This window comes from Anser cygnoides, chromosome 1, assembly GCF_040182565.1.
Source record: "Anser cygnoides isolate HZ-2024a breed goose chromosome 1, Taihu_goose_T2T_genome, whole genome shotgun sequence".
NCBI lineage: Eukaryota > Metazoa > Chordata > Aves > Anseriformes > Anatidae > Anser > Anser cygnoides.
The window spans coordinates 170695613-170718307 of NC_089873.1; the positions used below are offsets into that span (position 1 = coordinate 170695613).

At 38.7% G+C, this 22695-nt stretch overlaps 1 protein-coding gene across 1 annotated transcript in view; it reads left to right on the forward strand.

Moving 5' to 3' along the window:
• The first annotated feature begins 8363 nt into the window (after positions 1-8363).
• The window catches only part of KLHL1 (kelch like family member 1), a 250133-nt gene continuing 235801 nt past the window's right edge, over positions 8364-22695 (forward strand). Inside the window, exon 1 of the mRNA XM_066987863.1 lies at positions 8364-9122. Within this exon, the coding sequence (XP_066843964.1) occupies positions 8638-9122 (485 nt within the window). The 5' untranslated portion in view covers positions 8364-8637. The remainder of the gene's footprint in view (positions 9123-22695) is intronic.

Sequence of the window (22695 nt, forward strand, 5' to 3'; positions counted from 1 at the left end):
TGTGGTCTGTAATGTCAAAATTCTACTTATTTTACGAATGTAACAAGGCATTTGGCACAAGAATCTCAGTTGCAACTAGAAATGTTATTTATTGTGGGGAAAAAACATAACTTCCTAAACTGGAAGTATACAGTTTTTCACAGTCTACAAAGCCATCTACTGAGAACAGAAAATAAGAGAAGTATTGATGTACTGGAAGGTACTGGAAGTCCGATGCTAAATAACACCCCAAGCAACAGAAGACACCTCTATGAGGACAGGGTCCTTACATGAGACACACCTGAAAACAGAGAAATGATTCTCTTCTGAGTGCATATATCCATAAGTGATGAAAGCAGTACGGACAGGAATCTTTACCCAAAGGGCAATGAGACTATGAGTTAGAGAAAAAGTGATAGACATGATCATCCTATGTTGTTTGTTTTAATACTCAGTCTCAGTAACATTCATTTAAAGAGCAACATGATTTATTCCTTAATTCTGTGCGAATGAGATGTAGAGAAATTTCTAGATTATTTTATCTTGATACAGTTTCATAACAGAACTTTTGCTTCTACTTTTCAACTGCAAAGTAAAAAAAAAAAAATAATGTTAAAATAATTTAATTGCTGTTCTGTACTTCAAGCTGTTTTATTGTATGCTGCAGGAGGAAAATATTCATTTAGAAATACATAAAAAAAAACAACACTCAAATCAGTATTGTGTTCGTCACATTATTTCTAAAATAGCAAAACTTTAATATACAAATATAAGATTACTACATTTGTTACCACTAGTGTTAATCTGAACAATGGTACGTTATTTATTTATTCCTCAAAATTAAACTGTTTATATGCAATATAGTACAGTTCATATTTTCTACTTTCCACTTACCCACTTTCCTACTGATTACAAAAAATTGTCATTTAGAAGGTAAATAATATTATCAGACAAGATTCTTAAAATTAAAATCATCTGATTCCCTGTTATTTAGAGAAAATATTTTGATTTTTAAAATTACATTCTATGGGGACAGTATGTATTCCTATTAAATAAAGCAAGGAATAAATTTATGAGTCAGATTATGAAAAGAAACACTCCTTTTAAAATAATCCAGCCACAGAGTGACATTACAAAATACCTACTATGAATTGTGGGTGAATATCAAAAAAACGTGCTTATTATTCAACTCAACCAACCAAAATTTTTCTTCATATTCAGCGACTCTCCTGTATTCACTTTACATCCCAATGTCTTCTGACATTGATTAAGATTGCTGCTTATTCAGATGCTGGAGAAGGCCATATCAACTTGTAAAGTTACTCAAAAGATAACTTCTTTGATGATGTGGTATTATAAATCTGCTTTTACCTTACTGCTTTTCATTCTTAAGAGAACTCTAGAAATTGTTTAGAAATTTTCTGTCAAATATTAAAAAGTTTTCAAGGGTGAAACACCTCTGAAAACATATATATATGTATATGTTTTTTTTTTTTTTTCCTTCAAAGGAACCTGTAAGCTGAAATATAAGTATCATAAGGTCATATCTAAAACAGTAAATAAAATGTCCTAGTGCCTGTTCTCTGCTCTCCTCAGGCTCTGGGACTCAGGCCAAACGGCATGGCACAATTTACATCCATATGGCTAAATGCTCTTATCCTCTAAAACAGTGGCTATTTCCAATGTGCCTACTGAGCATGTTTCTTGATTTATGCTAATTCCTGAACTAGTTTCTGAGAATGCTAGTTTGTACAATCCAAAACCACTTTAGTGACTCTGATAATGCTTATCAGTATTGACCATCTTATACCAGCTCCATTGACTCTGCTAAATCTAATTAATTCTAATTTAATTTACTAATATATGTGTAGTGGTAAATTTATAGATTTTTTTTTTTATAGACTATTTTACAATCTCCATTGTTATTATTATCTAATATATAATTTGACAGAAGCTTTTACTGCAGATTAATAAATGTTAAATAAAAGAACACCAAGAAACTGAATATTTTTTGAACAGAACATGAAAGCAAGACAGCTCTGAGAAGGTTCTGAGTCACAGAAGGAACAAGAAAAAAGAAAAAAGGGAAAAAAAAAAAAAAAAAGACAGCACCTGTTATTGAGTCTAGCTAAGAAAAAGTATCCTTTCTTTGCATCACCAGAATTTCCATGGATAGAATAATCATTCACAGAAGCACTGCCAAAAGTGTTTAAATCAAAACAAAACAACATAGTGATTTTAGTAAGATACTGAAATGCTGTCACCTAAAATTGATTATAACAGCTTCCATGTGGATTAGCAAATGTTACAAATGAATGGCTTCCAAATGGTGGAATATGGCATAGCCACACAAACATGTGCACTTCCAAAACTGTACTAGATCTAGTTCCACTATTTCTCTTGAACATTATTTTGGAAAGTAAGCGTTGACAAATTTTTCAAATAAGGGTCATCTATAGCCGTCATGGGAACTGTTGGTATAAAGGAATTATGCATTTCTTGAGATAAGTGACAATTATTGCAAATGGAGAAGTTGTGGGAACTGATTTTGGAATTAGAATAAAAATCTTATTTTTTTTTTAATTTGCTTAAAGACAGTGCATATTACTATTCTAAGATTAAAAACTATTTCTCTGGTTTTATAATTTTATGTTCTCTATCTTTAGTTTACTTATGAATCTTTATCATTGACAAATCATGTAGCATTTACTCTTCTTAAGTGAAATTCTCTGAACATTTAAAAACTGCTTTAGGGCATGTTTATACAACTGCTTGTGATCACAATGAAATGGTTTAAAAAGTGACTGTCCTTCAAACTGGTAACTGACTGTGCTCTTCTAGGCTCCTGCAATGCAGAATAAAATGTGTTTATTTAAGTCACCACTGGGAGCAATTAATCCATCATTATTTTACCCAGCATTACTAAGAAGGCAGTAAGTAACAACTTTGGAGAAGTAATTTTTGTTATTCCCTAAAATAAATGTAGTTAGTTATGTGACCACAATTACCCGTACTGTTCTAACTCACTGTTAATTTTGAGAAATAATATGACTTAACCTTTTAACTTATGTAAAAACAAACATTCTCAAAAGTGAAATCTCAGTTGAAGACCCACTAGAGAAAAAAAATGAAATAAATACAGAAGAGTTGCCAAGTAAGTTTTAGTTTAGTGTTAGTCTGGCTTTGTTATTCCATCCTTGCCATTAGAAAACAATCATAGTTACTAAGTGTGGCTATCTTGCCTTGCTTTAGTCATTTCTGTAGACCTCTCAAAGGAGGTTGTTAGGAGGTAGAGGTCAGTCTCTTCTCCCAAGGACCAAGTGATAAGAAGTAATGGTCTTAAGTTGTACCAGGGGAGGCTTAGGTTGGATACTAGGAAAAAAATTCTCCACTGAAAGTGTTGTGAAGCATTGGAACAGGCTTCCCAGGAAAATGGGTTAGTTACCATCTCTGGATGTATTTAAAAGTCAGGTATATGCAGTGCTTAGGGACATGGTTTATGACAGACTTGCCAGTGCTAGGTTAAAGATTGGACTTGATCTTAGAAGTCTTTTCCAACCTAAATGATTCTATGATTCTATTCTATATTTACGGTATTTTGAGAGGAAAATCAGATCAACAACTTGAAACTCCACTTCTTGACAATGTATATGTATGCTATTTACAAAATAACTGTTTCATCTTTCCCCGATTTCATATTTTACTTACCTGTACAATATATCTACATTTGAGAAAGGACAGAAGTATATATGACAGAACTTTAAAGACTAAGTCAAATGCATTCTTTATTTGTTTATCACATAATACACTGCCACTTTCTTCAGTAAGTTTTGATCTCTCAATGGATGTCCAGTCCCATCAATTTCTTTCTCTACTCTTTTGTGTATTCTATAGATCTGTTTCACAGCATCTTTTAACACCCTCAAATTTTTGCTCCTGAATGCATGCTTAACCACCTACAAAATCACTGTCTTTATAACTGAAGTACATGTCCATTCATTCATGCAAGAATTCTCACATTCAAGTGAGAATTGTTTTAAAATCATTCATTCTATTATCATCCCTATTCTAAGCACACTGATGTCTCCTCTTTCTTCTCCTGCTTTTGTTCAGCAAGATTTAGCGTCTTCTGGATTAAAAATACATGACAAGTTAAAATTAAATGACAAAATTACCTTTAATACTTTTAGTTTGCTGACAGGCATATCCCTTCTCTTATTAATAACGCCTTCTCTTGCTAGTAATGATTGGTCCACAGTAACATGAATGCTCATCACCTTCAGATTCACTTGCTATATGTCATTGGACTTTATGTGAATGTAATGTGGAGATACACATATAATATGACTATTCATAGCTCTAAGGGTACTGTTAGCAAATTACCTTGTATGCTGTTTCTTCTTCAATTAATGCAACTACAATTTATCTTTATTTCTGATCTACTAATTCTCCTTGGGGTACAGGGTAAAACATGTAAACAGTTTAATGTAAAACATCTGAAAAACAAAAAAAAAAAACAAGTTTTGCAATGGGAAGAAGAAGAAAAAAAAAATAAAGAGGGTTAATCAAATCTGACCAGTTTGGACACCTACTACAAGGTCCTCTTCATTGGAAGTGCTCTTTATTGCTTGGAAAATTTATTAAAAGAATGTATACCTCTAGGCCATTTTTCATACAAAGAATGAACATGAAACTATGAAACTTTTTTTATTTTTTTAAGGACATAGCTATGTGAAACTAATTCATTTGCAGACCGTTGGAAACACAAAAAGAAAGTGTCAGGAATCTGACTCCTAAAAAGAGACCGTGAGATTAACTACTTTTATATCTTTACTTAACTAACAGAAAAAGAGCCATGAGCACTTTCAAGCAAAGTTTCTATACTTATTCAAGCTTTGCATGGTTATTAATCTGGGGAAACTGCAAGAGGTGAGGAGTTCAGAAACATGTTGCTCAATGAACAAAAATACAATGCAATACAGTATGCTCTAGTCTGCAACAGACATGTGACAGTTTACCCAAGTTTATTATTATCTGGGCTACATTTCATGGTTTGCCGCCTTTGGTAAGGATGAAAGTCTATAAGGCATCAAAATATTTCCCTTCAGCAACTTAGAGATGTGTATTTTCACAAGTCTGTTCATATGTTCACGCCAACACCATATAAGTAGTCTGACATCATTGACTAATAAATTAATGATTTAATTATTATTCTTTGTATTGTATATTGAATGTGAGCAAGGTCCCTAAAACTCCAACAGAGAATACCTTTTATTTTTCCTGCATGGAGGAGAAAGGTTACACCTTACCACAATAAGTCTAGACAACCTATACAGTTAAGTTAATGATTTTACATAACAGAAGTTTCAACTGAAACTTAAAAGACATTTGTCTTCACCTTGTCATGCCTCAAATATGTCCTTCCCCTCACTGGCATATGTCAAAAGTGTTTTCAGGGAAACATGAAGAAAAGAAATTCTGAAAAACTAAGTAAAAGAGTTTCATCTTTTTAAGTCATGTTAAGGAAACCTATTTATTAATGTATTATATGTAGTGACAACAGATACTTCTCTAGTGTAGTTTCTTCGTGGTCTAGCTCTTGTTTAGTGTACATCAACAAAATACTTTCTTTATACTTATGAATGTGATCTGAATAAGAAGATTAAAGATCTTTCCAGATTTCTGTTTATGATAGTGTTCATACATCTTCACACATGAAATAAACTGTAAGATGCTTGTAAAAAAGCAGGTGTACATACCAAATTAATGTATCTCTTAGCTGCAAAAAATGTTTACGTACCAGAACATGAAAGAATCGAGTAATGTAACAATGCATATCAAAACCTACAAATACACCAAAGAGTTGAGAATGTAATTATTAAAAACAATAATAATCCAAGACAATTTCAGTTACTGACATAATTGAAATAACAAAGTCTGAATAACAACCTAAAATATTTTTTACTTTTTTTCTTCATAATTGTTTTCTAGTTTGTACCAGAAAGCTGATAAAAAACTCAATCACTTTGTTGGATGATACTTTAATATATTCATTGAGTGACCTCTGAAGTATACGTAGAAAAAAAATGTTACAATGAATTACTATTTATAATATCTAGATAACAGAAATAAAGACATAAAATCTATGCAATGTAGTTTAGATGAAAATAAATAAAAATCTGTCAACTGTTCACATCAAATTATCAACTAACATACTAATTTAGAATTTAAAATGTCTAAGATTTACAATAAAGCAAGGAAAATATGCAATCCTCCTCAGAATATTTCTGAACTTCCCTAATCAATTAAAAGGTATTAGATATATGCTATCTATGTATTCACTGAGTAAAACTATTTTACATGTTAATATTCCCACCTTTTAGAGCTCGTAAACAGGCATTAAGTAACCAGGACTCATTATGGATGATTTCACATGCATTTTCATAAGAGGGGCATTTCTAAAGTCTCTGAAATGATGAAAGTCGTCTGTCCTATTCTAGATTAAAATTTTTATGCTTTTCTTCCCACTGCTCTCCCAAGCAGTACATATTCACTCAGATCGGTTCTTGGATAAAAGTGAACCATCTCTTCTCTTTGCTTTAGAAGAATTTTTGTCTTTTTTTTTTTTTTTTTTTTTTTTTTTTTTTTTTTTTTAGCACTGAATACTGAGAGCAGAACCAAGGCACTAAAGAGTTTGCAGTCCAGCTGTTGTGGCATAAATCAATATTTAAAATACACAGTGGCAATTTTTCTTCCCTTGAAAGCAGGACTTTGTGTCCTGAATTTCTTGTTCTGTTAAATACAGACCTTAATCAAAGTTGAAACAGTAACCCTAATATTGGTTTGTAACTAGAAGCACAGCTTCTGTGATAAACTAAATAAAACAGTAATAAAATTGTTACTTAATGTTTGACTTCTCTGTTTCTCTGGAGGATTTTTAAAGCTGTAGTGTTTTACGAATGAGGAATTAAAACATTCCAGTTTGAGGAAAAGAATTCTTTCAACTTTTTTTTCTTGAATTCACAGAAAGCTATTACTAATAAACAAACAAACAAATAAATAAATAAATAATGGATAACTCACAAGTACATGGATGAAGCAGACCAAAGCAGAGTACCTTGAGGAGAATATATATATTTTTTTCATCACTTTCCCAGGGGTAAATCTTCTTCTTCACTTTCCTAAGGATAAATCTTCTTTTAAAATGCTACTTTCTAAGGTACAGGTGTATTGCAGGCATTCTGTACATCTTCTTATTGCTGGCAACATTGCTGGCATCGTGATTCATATGCTAGCAGCTGATGATATGCAGTTCAGTTTTACCCTTATATCCCCCTCTCCCACATTTCACCATGAAGCTTTTAATTCTGTAATTATGTCCCAGATGCACAGCATACTTTGCGATATCCGTCCCAAGTGGGCAGATGTTCCTAAGCAGATTTCTCTGTTGTGAAGGAACCTCCCTTGGGTTTAACACTGTCAGACTGCATTAAGAGCATGTATAAAAGGTAAGAAGCAGATGTGTAGTGCTATTTCTGTTTCAGGCACCATCACCCTAGCCAATGTTTTCTACTGGTGAAGTAACACTGAGCCAACAGGCTAATGAATGGAGCCTACAGAATAAATTGTTAACCTGTAACCTCATCCAGTCAGCATGCAGTCCATTAAGTTTGTACTCCTATGATTCATGCTTTTGTGTCTACTGCTGCTGCTTCATTTGTTTCCCTTTATTTTTTCTCCCAGTATTATATAGTGGACTCAGAACCAAAATAACAAGCTTCTGGGGAGAGGAGAGCAGGAGGCTATGACAGACAATTAGTGACCTGCCAACTTACTTGCATGAGGAAGACTGAAGCATCTTTTTCCCTCTGTCTCCTCACACTGATGGCCCCAGAGCACATCTGCGTCACATGCAGGGGAGGGGGCGGCTTGGTGAGAGGCGCTGAGACAGATAGAAAATTGTACAGTGAGGACCTTGACAGCCTCACAGGCATTTTTTTTAATTATTATTTTTCCCCCCTCCTACGTACAGCGTATATAAAGGAGCCCTGCTTTCACCCCGTGCCAGCTCTCGGCTTTACTATCGCAGATAGCCACAGGCATGGGACTCCCGTGAGAAATGGGATGGGGAGGCGGGACGTGGAGAGAGGCTTCCAGCTGACTTCTTCTCCAGCGGCACTCGGTCACGGCGCTCCAAGAGCCAAAGGGAGAGCCACCTGCCTCCCGGAGCGGCTGCTGCCTCTGGTCCTCTCCGGGCTGTAGCTTGGCTCGCTCCCCCGTTAATCAGATCAGCGCTCCTTTGCAGCCTCTCTCACCCGCAAGTGCCTGTCTCCCCTGAGAGGTGTCTCTCATTCCTGCCTCTCTCCCCTCCCCTTTCCACCGATCGCCGTGCAAATTCTCGTCAGCTCCCTTTCTCCTTCTCCCTTCCCTGCTGGTTGCCTCTCCCCTCCTCTCGGCTCTGTGCATCGCTCCCTCCATCCCTTCATCCCTCCCTCCATCCTCCCTCTTCCTCTCCGCGCTGCCTGTGTGCGCGCATCTCCCTCCTCCGGCCGCCCACCACCACCCCTCGCCCTGCAGGCGCAGCGCTGCCCGGAGAAGCCTCCGATCCTCCGCCGCCTCCTGGCCCTGCCCGGCCGCCCCGAGTCCCTCCTCGGCACCATGTCCGGCTCCGGCAGGAAAGACTTCGACGTGAAGCACATCCTGCGCCTCCGCTGGAAACTGTTCAGCCACCCCTCGCCGGCGGGCGGCCCGGCGGGGGGCGGCTGCCTGCCGCCCGACAGCAGCTTCGAGCACTGGGGGCCGAGCCAGAGCCGCCTGCTGAAGAGCCAGGAGAGGGGCAGCAGCGCTTTCTGGAAGAAATCCCCCTCCTCAGCCTCCTACACCGCCGCCGGGCCGCCCAACGGGACGCCGCGGCCGGGCGGGGGGCATGGGCCGGGTCCGGGTCCTCCTCCGCCGCCGCCCCGCACCGTCTTCTACGTGGAGTCCCTGGAGGAGGAAGAGGAGGAGGAGGCGGAGGCGGCGCCCGGCGGGATGGAGGTCGCCCGGGAGCCCGAGAAGCCCCCGGCGCCGGCGGAGCGGGAGGAGGCGCCGGGGGGATGCGCGGATGGCGGCAGCCGGGCAACAGGTGACGGAGGAGGGCGCAGGTAGGGGCTGCGCGGCCGCGGTTTGGAGGGTGAAAGGTGGGGGGGTGGCTTGTCCTCTGCCCGATTGGGGGCGGCCGGTGCCGTCCGGGAGCATTGATGGGGCCGCGGGCGCACGGAGGAAAGTTTGGGTTGTTGGAGGAGGGTGGTCGGAGCCGGGGGAGGAGGGTTCCTGGGCTTCCAAAGGCAGGGTTTTGGGGGCTGGGGGGCTGTGTGATGGGGAGGGAGGGCGGACCGAGGATTTCTCATGTGCCAAGGGTGCTTCGGGGAACGGGACAGCGCCCCGAGCCCCGGGGATGGTGAGCTCTCGGCACCCAACTTTCTCAGAAGTTCCGGGGAATGGTAGCGCCAGGTACCGAGATGTCAGGGTGCTGAGATGTCAGGGAACAGCTGGGAAATTCAGCGAAATTGTGTCAGAGAAAAATGAGAATTTGAGTCATGAACCCAGTGACACCTGAGGAGACGTAAGAGCCAGCAAATCACATCCAGCGCCTGGTTGTTTCATATGGAAGTTCCTTGAATCTTGAGCTGCTTCGCCTTCTCGGTCCCCCTGCCCTCCTCAGCACAAAGAGAAATTAAAGTCAGCAGAAGAGGGAAATGTATCTCAGAGTTTCCAGAAATACTATAATACACATAATAATTCCTGAGGACAAGAAACTTTTCACTGGTTTAATTCTGCCTGCCCCCATCTCCCCATTGTCAAAATAATTTAAATTTCATTTAGCTTGTCAGTTTTTACTTTTCCTATGGGAAATAAACATGCAGTTGTATTTATAAACAGAAACAAGACACCTGGTATTCTTATGCCACAATTTATGTTCTTCTTATTGAAAGTAAAGTTTATTGTATCAAATACTTTATTAGGTAAAGAGACAACACCATGCATTTGTTTGGATTAACATAGCTGTACATATACATACATGTACATCCAACTTCACCTATGTTAAGTTTTTCTATAGACCAAAGTTGAGAAGTAGGGAATGTATTCTAAAGCATATATTCTTAATTGCTTTATCAGAGTAGTAAATTTCATAGAAACTACAGCATTTAAACAAATGTAGAATAGCTGATGATATTTCAAAATTTATATTTTAAAATAAAAAGTGACACTAGTTTTCGTAAACATTGGTAGTTATTCTAAACAAGAAGACAGATGCTGATATATGATTTAATATAAAGTTATCAAGATACACTATACAGACAGGTAAAAGAAAATTTTTCTTCAGGGTTTCTGAAAAGAATAGAAGAGGTTAAAAACTGGCACAAATATAATCTCAGTTTACAGATTTTATTTTGGGTGCATCACTGATCTAAGAGTCTTTGGAGATTGTTATACTGGCAGAAGCTTACTGAATTTAAATGGCACTACTTAATTTGGCCATAAGGGTTGACTTGCTAGAATGAATTTCCTCATCACATATGTACTTGATGATACTACATCTCCAATTTACTTTTACAGTTGTTGGTTTTTTATAGTCTGTTTCTTCCACACTTTTCATTCATTGGTGGCAAAACAACACATCTCATCATCTGTAGCTCCTAATCTTTTTGAAGTCATATGCTAAAATTTGTTTAAATTAAAAATAACGAAGATAACATTTTATTATTAATAAAAATGCCAGGTTTTGAAATATGAGAATATTTAGGATAGTTTACAGTTTGATACTTTCCTTTCTCTTTTTCCATCCAAGATCTTTTAGTTTACCTGTAGCAATTTTGAATGCTATGGCAAATACTGCAAAAATGTCAGTTCTGTACTTGAGTGTCCAGTATCTGATTACATAAAAGTTCAGTGGTCTAAACATCTTCTTATGCCCTAACAAGGGGCATCTCCATCATTCTGTAGAAATTAGTCTTTTTCATAAATAGTGCCAAATTTTTACTTCAATATGGCTATACATATATATATATACTATGTATAAACTGCAGTTCGGTTTTGAATGAGAGAAATTACCAAATGCACGAAGAGCCAAAATTTTTGAACTTCCAGCAAGTCTACAGACAAATATTTGCATTTTTGGTACAGTTAGTATAAAATCGTTAGCTCATGGCTCCCCTTGGTATTTTGTCCTGAACACATTTTACAACTACTTTATAACATTAGGACTGTTGGGAAAGCAGCATTTTTGTTTTGTGAAAACAGTGAGAATTCAACACCTAAATGTGTCATAGCATGGAACATATCCACAATATTTCAGACATGAGCAGGACGCCTCTGGGAGTATAGCAGTGGTAGTATATAACATGAGGAACAGGTCAACAAGAAGGCTTTGGTTTTATGCCTTGATGCCTTGGAATAATATATTTATTGCTACTTCTACTTTTAATAACTGTCTACAAGTGCAAATGCCTTTTTTGTTTTGTTTGGTTTTGTTTTTGTTTTTAATCTCCAGAAACGTTTTTCTGGTTGCTCCCCTCTGCTTGACGCAAGAATTCTGTACTGGAATCATTTTTTTTCAGCCTATCTCATGTGCAGAATCCTGTTTGGGGCTATTTGTGGATTGGTAGTTAGTTTATTTTCACATCTAAGATAAACAGCTGAATGATCTTGAATTCTGAATTTTACTTTTAATATTCTGGGAGATGTTACAGGGTAGCATGGTTGGGAAATAGCACACTGTAGTTTATTTATTTATTTGGGTACACTTCTAGAAAACATCCTGTCAGGCGGATTGTACAGATTCTATGCATAATGTGCAATCCACACAAGGTTATGTGGATTGTCCCATTGGCATTAAGACTTTATATCATTGTGCATTATATAAAGTACTGACATACATGGTCTACATTGTATATTGTATTTAAAAAGAAATGTTGTTTGAAATTGCTGGAAAGCTTACATATCAAATTGTTTCAGAGCTTGCATGTCAAATTTTAAAATGACTACAGTAGGTATCCAAGCATAGATTCTATTTTGATCTTAATTATATAAGAAAAAGCTGTCAGGAAAAAATAATCTGTACAATGGATTTGCAATTCAGATTTATAAATCAACCCAACAAAGCTTGGAAAATATGAGTGCAAATATTTCCTGTGTAGCCATGAGCTCCTATGTGTTTATAATGGAGTTTTTCCATGATCATGTTAGCTTTTTTCATGTAATCTATTAATCAATCCACAAGATGAATGGTACGCATTTAATACTCAAGTGGTCAGTATTTTCTGTCCTCCTTGCTCGGTGAATAGTAGGATACTTCGCTTACTTTACACTGTCCAAACCTTCTCTGTGATGACGTAATTACTCATGAGCCCTCAGTACTGTTCACAACACTTGGTATATGCCTCACAAACTGTTCATGGGTTTGTCTTTACTACCTCTTTATTTTACAGTGGGCAAGTGAAACATAGATAACAATAAAAACAAACAAAACCAAAACAAAGCAAGACCACCACCAACACCACCAACAAAAGCAGCCACAAAACAAAAACTTGAATTGCTGGCTTTAGAGCACATAACATTTTTCTCCTACTACTTTCTGTTTTCTCAGATGCACCCATAAATGATCAGCACTTCTGCAAACCAGTTCCAGATTTTTCTGACTGTCTGCAAGAGGAATGAGGAACACAGAATTCAATTAACATTTTGTTTGAGACAGCTGCAGGAAGGATATACTAGATAGGTCAAGCCCACATAAAACAATCACTGACAGTACAGAAGTCTTTCATAAAATGTACAGGTATTTGAAAATACAACTTCTGAGTGAAGGTGGCAAGTCTTCCCACTATTATATGCCATATAATAGCATGCTAAAAAGTAGGAATTGAAAGAGCTGATCTCTGTGCCCTCCTTACAAAGAAGAGTTTCAAACCCATATCTTGTTTCACTAGAAAAAGTCATGACGGAAGAGCATTTACAACTATTTCTGTTGAAACTGACAATGGGAAGTAAAGAATTCAGTATAAATTGGAGTCCAAAATGTTAAAGAGTGTAATTTTGTAAGTAATTTTGTAAATTAAACTTTAACTCTGCAATTCAAAGGCTGTTTACCAGTCTGTTTCACAACTATTTTTAAAATTAAATAGTTATTTAAGAAACAATAATAATGATCAAAGTATAATCAGAAACATAAACATGTATATTTTTAGACTATGAAATCAAGATAAGCACTTCTTTTGTATCTTTCTTACTGACCCCACAAATCTCGCATGCTTTTCTCCTTTATTCTCTTCCACTTCCAAGACTAGCTCCATTTCTCTTAGCACCCTACAATCTTGTGGTTAGCATGTTGCTGTAGAAAGTTATGAGTTTGAAACCTGTCTGGGTAAAGAAGAATTTCAGTGCAGTTTTCTAATATCATGAGAAAATACTGTGATGATTGTATGAACTTTAGATAAAATCATCATCGGAGTTTACATTGTAATTACTCGATATACTACTGTACATGCATCTAAGTAAATGTATCTAAGTAAAGATACATCTAGATATGCAAATATCTATGCTTACAAAAAAGAGGGGAATCACACCTTCCTATTTCTTAGTCTATCCTATGAGCTGTCACACCTTTAGAATGTTCTTAACCAAAAATGGCAATGGCCATTGTGAGGTTCTGTCCACTTGGTATTCTTTAGATACCAAAATATTAACTGTGGATTCTACTGTGATAGCCATATCCTAGAATTAGATACTATAAATAGGTTAAAGGTTGGATTAGATGATCTTAGAGGTCTTTTCCAACCTGAATGATTTTATGATTCTATGATTCTTTGTTCAGCTTAGAGGAGGCTGAGGTTTAACTTAACTGCAAACTTAACTGCAACCTCGTGGCGGCCTACAGTTTCCTCACAAGGGGGAACGGAGGTGCAGTTGCTGTTCTCTTTGGCAACTAGTGACAGCTAGCTAGGGAACAGCATGAAGGTTTGTTAGGGGAGGTTCTGGTTGTATATTAGGAAATGGTTCTACACTAAGAGGGCGATTGGGCACTGTAACAGGCTCCCCAGGGAAGTAGTCATGGCGCCAAGGCTGACGGAGTTCAAGAAGCGTATGGACAACACTCTTAGACATATGCTTTAATTTTTATTTAGTCCTCTGTGGAGATGGAATTGAGGATCCTTGAGGAGCTGGATCCTTGAGGGTCCCTTCCTGCTCAGTATAATCTCTGATTCTATGAAAAATGTAATTTTATCCAATGCTTAAAGTACATAGACAATAACAACAACGATAACTGTCAAGTCTTGATTTCTAGTGTGTTTAGTGGGCCCATGTTTCAGAGCAGCACCCTTACATTTATTAGGTTGAGGGATATGCTCTTTATTAATGCTAAGAAAATCTAAGATTTAATTATATCTGTCCTTTTAGAATAGTTTGAATTTGCAATGTAGACTTCAGTTGATGTTCATTTTCTCAAATTTAATTGAACATTAAACATTTAAATTGAACACTCAAATCTGAATTAGTCACTGTAGACTACTGTTACACTCAATGAAGAAAAAATGGGCATGTCTGGATGACAATTCCTCTTATTCTAAAATGGACGTCTAAGAAAGAGATAAGATAAATCTGCGCTGACAGAATGAATTACTCAAACTTAGGTGTCACACTGACCCATTAGATACAGCAAATGGTACCATCAACTTGGCAGCAATTCAGGAAAAAGATCAGCAGAACATAGTAACAGTGGGAGCTGGAGAAGAAACAGGAATTGGAATTCTGTTAGAATTCCATTAAAACTGTCAAAGGAGCTGAGAAATGTTCTGAAGGATACTGACATATGAAGAGTAGGAAAGAGTGTCAGAGAAGAAGAACGAGAGGTCTGATGAGTTGTTAAGGAACTAGAGGACAATCAGACTTTATGAATTTTAATTGGACTGTGTGAAAGCATTTAGGAAGGAATACAAGAAAGAATGGACAGTTCTGTGGCACAGTAAGTAGCCTGGTGAGTAAACTAAAGAGGCAGATAAGATAAATCAGGAAAATCAAGTAGGACTATCTGCATAAATAACTCAGGACTTGATAAGACAGTCAGAAAAAGGTCAAGACTGTGCAAAGGAGAGTAAGGCTAGGATAAGATCTAGAACGAGTACAAATAAGTACAACAAAAATAGTTTAGAGAGGATAGAATAAATGGAAGTAAGTCTGGGAGTGACAAGAAGAAAAGTGTTGTCCATACGCTTCTTGAACTCCGTCAGCCTTGGCGCCATGACTACTTCCCTGGGGAGCCTGTTACAGTGCTCAATCGCCCTCTTAGTGTAGAACCATTTCCTAATATCCAACCAGAACCTCCCCTAACAAACCTTCATGCTGTTCCCTAGCTAGCTGTCACTAGTTGCCAAAGAGAACAGCAACTGCACCTCCATTCCCCCTTGTGAGGAAACTGTAGGCCGCCACGAGGTTGCAGTTAAGTTTGCAGTTAAGTTAAACCTCAGCCTCCTCTAAGCTGAACAAAGAATCATAGAATCGTAAAATCATTCAGGTTGGAAAAGACCTCTAAGATCATCTAATCCAACCTTTAACCTAGTACTGAAGTCCACCAGAAAACCGTGTTACTAAGTTCTAAATCTACACATTTCTTGAAGACCTCCAGGGATGGTGACTCAGCCACTTACCAGGGCACCCTACTGCAGTGCCGCACAACCCTTTCAGTAAAGAAATTGTTCCTAATATCCAACCTAAACCTTCCACAGCAAAACTTGAGGCCATTTCTCCTCATCTTATCACTTGATGCTTAGGAGAAGTGCCCAATCCCCACCTTGCTACAACAAAGCATAGACCCATTCAAGCCCTGAGCAGTCAGCTTCTTCAGGAGAATGCTGTAGGAAATGGTGTCAGAAGCCTTACTGAAGTCTAGGTAGAACATATCCAGAGCCTTTCCCTCATGCACTGAGCGTGTCACCTTGTTGAAGAAGATATAGTTCATCAAACAGGACCTGCTTTTCATAAACCCATGCTGACTGGACCTGATCACCTGGTTGTCCTGTAAGTACTGCATGATGGTACTCAATATAATCTGCTTCATTAGCTTCCCCAGCACCAAGGTCAGACTGACAGGCCTGTAGCTCTCCAGATCCTTGTAGTGGGTTTACATGGCAAGGTTTTGGTAGCAGGGGGCCATAGGGGTGGCCTCTGTGAGAAGGATCGAGAAGCTGCCCCATGTTTGGTAAGGGCCCCACTGCTGACCAGAGCTGAGCCAGTAAGTGATGTTGTTTTGTGCCTCTGTGAGAGCATATTTAAGTCAGGGAAAAAAAAAATGCTGTGCCACACAGCAGCTGGGAGCGTGAGAGGAGTGAGGAACAGCCTTGCAGGCGCCAAGGTCAGTGAAGAAGGAGGGGGAGAGGTGCTCCAGGTGCCGGAGCAGAAGTCCCCTGCGGCCTGTGGTGAGGACCATGGTGAAGCAGGCTGTTCCCCTGCAGCCCATGGAGTACCATGGTGGAGCAGGATTCCACGCTGCAGCCCATGGAGGAGACCACGGTGGAGCAGGTGGACCTGCACTGATGGAGGCTGTGGCCTGTGGAAGACCCCTGCTGGAGCAGATTCCGGGTCGGACCTGTAGCCCGTGTAGAGGAGACCACGTAGGAGCAGGTGACCTGGCAGGAGCTGCTGCCCGTGGGGGATCCAGGTTGGAGCAGTTTGCTCCTGAGGGATGGACCCTGTGGTACGGACCCATATCTGGAGCAGTTCTTGAAGAGCTGCTGCCTGTGGGCAGCCCACACCAGGTCAGTTCAGTAAGGACTGCATCCCGTGGGAGGGACCCCACAGCACAGGGGATGAGAGAGACCGAGAAGGAGTGGCGGAGAAGAAGCGCTATAGAATGACCAAAAACCCCATTCCCCTGTTCCCCTGCGCCGCTCGGGGGGAGGAGGTGGAAGAGGGTGGATGGGGGGGAAGGTGCTTTTGGTTTCTTTCATTTGTTTCTCACTTCTCTAGCTTGTCAGTAATAGGTAATAAATCTTACTATTTCCCTACGCTGAGTCTGTTTTGCCCGTCACAATAATTACTGTGCGATCTTCTCGTCCTTATCTCAACCCTTGAGCCCTTTTCATCATATTTTCTCCCCGTTCCTCTTTGAGGAGGGGGAGTGAGAGAGCGGTTGTGGTGGAGCTCGGCCGCCCACCTGAGTAAAACCCCCACAGTCCTTCTGGCCCTTCTTGTGTCACATTTGCTAGCCATTAGTCGACTGGGACCTCCCCTGATAGCCAGAACTGCTCATAAATGAAGGAAAGTGGCTTGGCAAGCACTTCTGCCAGATCCATCAGTACTCCTGGGCCCATAGACTTGCATACATCTACGTGGTGTAGCAGGTCATTAACCATTTCTTCACGGATTATGAGGGCTTCATTCCGCTCCCTGACCCTATCTACCAGCTCAGGGGGCTGAGTACCCAGAGAACAACTGGTCTTGATGCAAAAGAGTGAGGCAAAGAAGGCTTTAAGTACCTTAGCCTTTTCCTCACTGTGTTTCCCCCCACATCCAGTAGAGGATGGAGATTTTTCTTAGTTCTCCTTCTCGTGTTTATGTATTTATAAAAACATTTTTAATGTTTTTAAACAGCAGTAGCCAGTTGGACTACTGATCTCCAGCTGGGATTTGACCCTTCTAATTTTCTCCCTGCACAGACTCACAACATCTTCGTAGTCCTCCTGAGTGGCCCACCCTTTCTTCCAAAGGTCATAAACTCTGTTTTTCTTTCTGAGCTCTAGCTACAGCTCTCTCTTCAGCCAGGGCAGTCTTCTTCCGTGCTGGCTCATCTTTTGGCATGTGGGAGACCTGTGCCTTTAGGATTTCTTTCTTGAAGAGTGTCCAGCCTTCCTGGACTCTTTTTACCCTTCAAGACTGCTTCTCCCAAGCGACTCTGCCAACCAGTCTCCTAAACAGGCCGAAGTCTGCCTTCTGTAAGTCCAGGGTGGCAGTTCTGCTAACAAGTGACTTCAGCTGTTCCTCACACATCTTGCCCTCTAGACCTTTCACTGTCTTTGTTGTCCTCCTTTGGACACTCTCTAATAGTTTTGTGTCTTACATTGTAGTGCCCCATGCTGCACACAGTATTGGAGGTGAGGTCCCATCAATGCTGAGTAGAGCTGGACAATCACTTCCCTCAACTGGCTAGCAATGCTATGCTTGATGCACCCCAGGTTACTGCCAGGCTGCCAGGGCACACAGTCGACTCATAGTCAACTTGCTGTTGACCAGAATCTCCAGATCCCTTTCCGTGGGTCTGCTTTTCATCCACTTGTCCTCTAGCCTGTACGTATACCCAGGGATGCCCTTTCCCAGGTGTGGAATCCCACACTTGCTCTTGTTAAACTTTATGTGGTTGGTGATTGCCCATCTCCCTAATTTGTCAAGGCGTCTCAACCCTCAACGGAGTCAACAACTCCTCCTCAGTTAGTATCATCTGCAACCTTACTTTGTATGTATTCGAGTCCTGTGTCCAGATCATTTATGAAAACATTAAAGAGAACTGGCCCTAAAATGGAGCTCTGCAGAACCCTGCTAGTGACTGGCCACTAGCCTGATTTACTATAACCCTTTGAGCCTGACCTATCAGCCAGTTGTTCACCCATTGTATTATGTATTTGTCTAGCTTTATGCTAGATAGAAGGATACTGTGAGAAATGGTGACAAAAACTTTGCTGAAATCCAAAAAGATTACATCTGCTGGTCTCTCTTGGTCAACTAGATGGGTAATGTTGTAAAAGGAAATTAAGTTCATTAAACAGGACTTTCCGCTTGTGTGCCCTTGCTGGCTATCACCAATTACCATTTATTGGTCTCGAACTAAACATTGCTGTTCCCAGGACTTTAAAACAATATAGTTGAGAATCAGTTCCATGATTTATCTTTTAAGAAAGATATTCAGCGTGCAATTAAGACACCTAAATTTATTGGTGTCATTCAGCAGCTACATTGTAATATACTGGCATTACCTGAAATGTCCTAAATTAATCTCAGATGTTCAGGAGGAGCTAAAAGGTACCAATAATTTAAGCCAAACACAGATACAAATATATTAAAATATCTTGATTTTTCATAGCAGTGTTTTACTTAAAAGGATTATTTTTTAGGTCTTACTATTTTCAATCTTTAGTTTCAAAATAAATTTTAAAATATTAATTTTTACTGTAAACAGTTAAAACATTGTTTACACTTCTAAAACACTCTGTAATGTACTGCAGAATAAGAAATGAAAGAAAGCATTTTATTTCAGAACAAACAACAATAAAAAGGTTCTCCAAATTTCATTTTCATGTCTATCTGAAAATTACAACACATATTTTTGATTTAATGAGCTTGTTTTTCCCTGTGGTTTTCATTTATTTCATCAACTACAAGAAATGTTATCTGCAATGTATATAATTCTATAAAATCTATTTCACTTTGAGGATTTTACAACTTAATACTGACTACTTGTGCTAGCAGTGGTGAGGATTACTGTAAGTTTAGACTGTCACTACAGTTACATAGTCATAAATATATATATATATATATACATGTAGAGTATCACAGGTCATTGTCATGTGTACCCTGTTCTTCCAAACCACAGTTTTAATCAAACCTCCTATTTCTTCTTTCTCCAGTCCTTTGCAGTTGTTGGGGAATATTAAGGCTCTAAGCATGTAAAAATGCAAGTAGAATTTAAGACAGGTCAGACAGAAGCTTTATTAACTGTGATCATAATGAAAGAATGCTTGGGTGGCATCTATCCCTGTGCCCTTGTGCTCTCTGCCTAGTGGTTGAAGAGGCCAGACATGTTTGGAATTATTTGCTTCAGCTTGCTACATAAAATTGAGTATTAGAAATGAAACATTTGCAATTAGATCTGATTGAAAAGAGATTTTATCTTTCATTCTTTGGCATTGTTTCAATGTTTGGCATTATCTCAAAATGAGTTTGAAGGACATAAATGTCTTTTACAGATGGCCACTTAAAATTATTTCTTGAACCTAAACCAATACTCTTTATCACACTGAATTGATTGCCAAGTTAAGGAATTTTCTTTCTTAACGCCTAATAGTGCCTGTGTTCACTATGTGGAATGCATTCATTCTTTTTTAAACTGCATCAGTCAAGTTTTCTGTTTTACTTTGTATTAACAACACTAGAATGCTCAACCTTCTATAATGCTTGGATTTGCCTGTCATCTGTTTTTACCCTCCTTCCCACTCCACCATATGGGAAAAGCAACACTGTTTTGACCCTATGGTATCTTTTTTGCTGTTATTGTAGTGTAGCTTTGTGCAAAGCTCAAAGAGGAACCCCTAAAACAAACAGAAAATTTACCAGATCTTCAATCTGGACAGGTATACTCAAGCACTTACACTGTCTTTTCAGAATGTAGTCCTTGGGCTGAATCCTGTTTTGTCTCCTAATTCTTTCTTGGCACTCTTCAACTGTATAAATAGGGTGTAGAAATACATAAGGAGAGAAAATACAGGATGCATACATAATGCATGTTTGTTCTGTTGTGTGTTTTTGTTGAAGCTGTCTCTTAGAATATTTTACAGTTTACTGATGAAGTTCTTTCAGGGCATAGAAGTTGCTTTATATTTCTTGGGCAAACATGAAGAAAATATGCAAAAGGTGCATCTGTATTTGCAAGAATATGTGTCACAAATTTCACATACACAACTTGCTCTTCTTAGACTTCTGTCTGTATACAGAGATAGAAGCTCTTTTTATGTTTTAGACAGGTTAGGTGTGTCACTAATCCATGACTTCAGGTTGATCTGGTTCACCACTTTTTCTCAAATTTCCTTGTTATTTCTCTTCTTATAAACTGGAATCTGGAATAACATTAGTATCCATCCATTCATTATTCATCTCCATACATACTGTTATAATTTTATGCAGGCAATTGAATTATGGTCATTTGTGAATTTGTGAAAGGTTCCTTTTACAAAAAGATTTCTCACAGAATTTTATAGTACTACGCGTCATGTACAACTTCCGTGCATAACATGTTGGCTCTATTTACTCTAGTTGAATTTTTGTTTGATAATTATTTGTCAATTCCTTTGTCTTAATCTTTATTATCAATTTATTCCCAGTGATAGCCTAATTTTCATACCGATTCTGAAGTTCAGAATAAAAATACCTCAAAAGAAATAATAATAATAATAAAGTAGCAATAGTAAGCACTACTTTAAAATAGGATTTCTAACAAGGAAGAAGATAGGAGAAAAAGGGAGACAGAAGGAAAGAAAATTGAATAAATAGTTCTTAGTATCTTAAGTTAATGGGAATAATTTTTGGAAATTGTTTCAGTATTCTGTTGACAGACATTAGGACCTGAGACTACTGCCACATTTCAAAAGATTTTTGGCAAAAAAAAACTTCAATAAGCAACCATTTGTTAATCACCAATACCTTCACCAACATATTTGTTTATAATTAAGCCTCTTGAATTGAGTTTTGCATATCATAACTCTTAATATATACTTTAAAATATTATTTTTGTTCTAAAATATAATACTTTTTGAGAGGATTGAAATGTAGATGAAAGTGTATGGTTCATCTAGGCTGGAAGGAATTTATCAAAACTGCTATAAAATGGATGCAAGAGGAAAGCCTTTTTCATGTGCAAAATTAAAAACAATTATTGTTCAGTGTCAGAATAGTAGACTGTATCAGCTGAAATTCTTCAGATACTTCTTTGGGGCCCAGTAATTATAGTCACTAATGGCTAAATAATGAAATAAAGCATATACTTCTTAAAATAAAGATGAAAAGAGTCTTAGAGGATTCACCAGGATATTACAGACAGACTTAGAATGCAAAATAATCCTGAAAAAAAAAAAAAAAAAAAGAGATCCTCTAAAAAATGAATATGGAACAGTTCAACTTGTCAGAAGAATAGTTCATCTTGTCAAAAGAATAATCAGCACAAATACCCAATGGGATCAAATGACTAGACAGCAGTTCTGCAAAAGATTTGCAGTTAGTAAAGAGCAAGTAAAATATGAGTAAACAATGACATGCTGTTGCTAAAAAATAATCATAGGAATATATAAACAGATACATAGTCTGCAAAACAAGTTTAAATAATTGAGCCTCAGCTCTGCTGTATTGTCAAGGCCAATCAAGAAAGATATGGACTGTTTGGAGAAGTTACAGTATCACAGTATCACAGTATCACAGATTTCTAGGTTGGAAGAGACCTCAAGATCATCGAGTCCAACCTCCGACCTAACACTAAGTACTCCACTAAACCATATCGCTAAGCTCTACATCTAAACGTCTTTTAAAGACCTCCAGGGATGGTGACTCCACCACCTCCCTGGGCAGCCCATTCCAATGCTTAATAACCCTTTCGGTAAAGAAGTACTTCCTAACATCCAACCTAAAACTCCCCTGTCGCAACTTTCGCCCATTCCCCCTTGTCCTGTCACCAGGCACGTGGGAGAACAGACCAACCCCCACCTCTTTACAGCCTCCTTTAAGGTAACTGTAGAGAGCGATAAGGTCGCCCCTGAGCGTCCTCTTCTCCAGGCTGAACAAGCCCAGCTCCCTCAGCCGCTCCTCGTAAGACTTGTTCTCCAGACCCCTCACCAGCTTGGTCGCCCTTCTCTGGACTCACTCGAGCACGTCCATGTCCTTCCTGTAGCGAGGGGCCCAAAACTGAACACAGTACTCGAGGTGCGG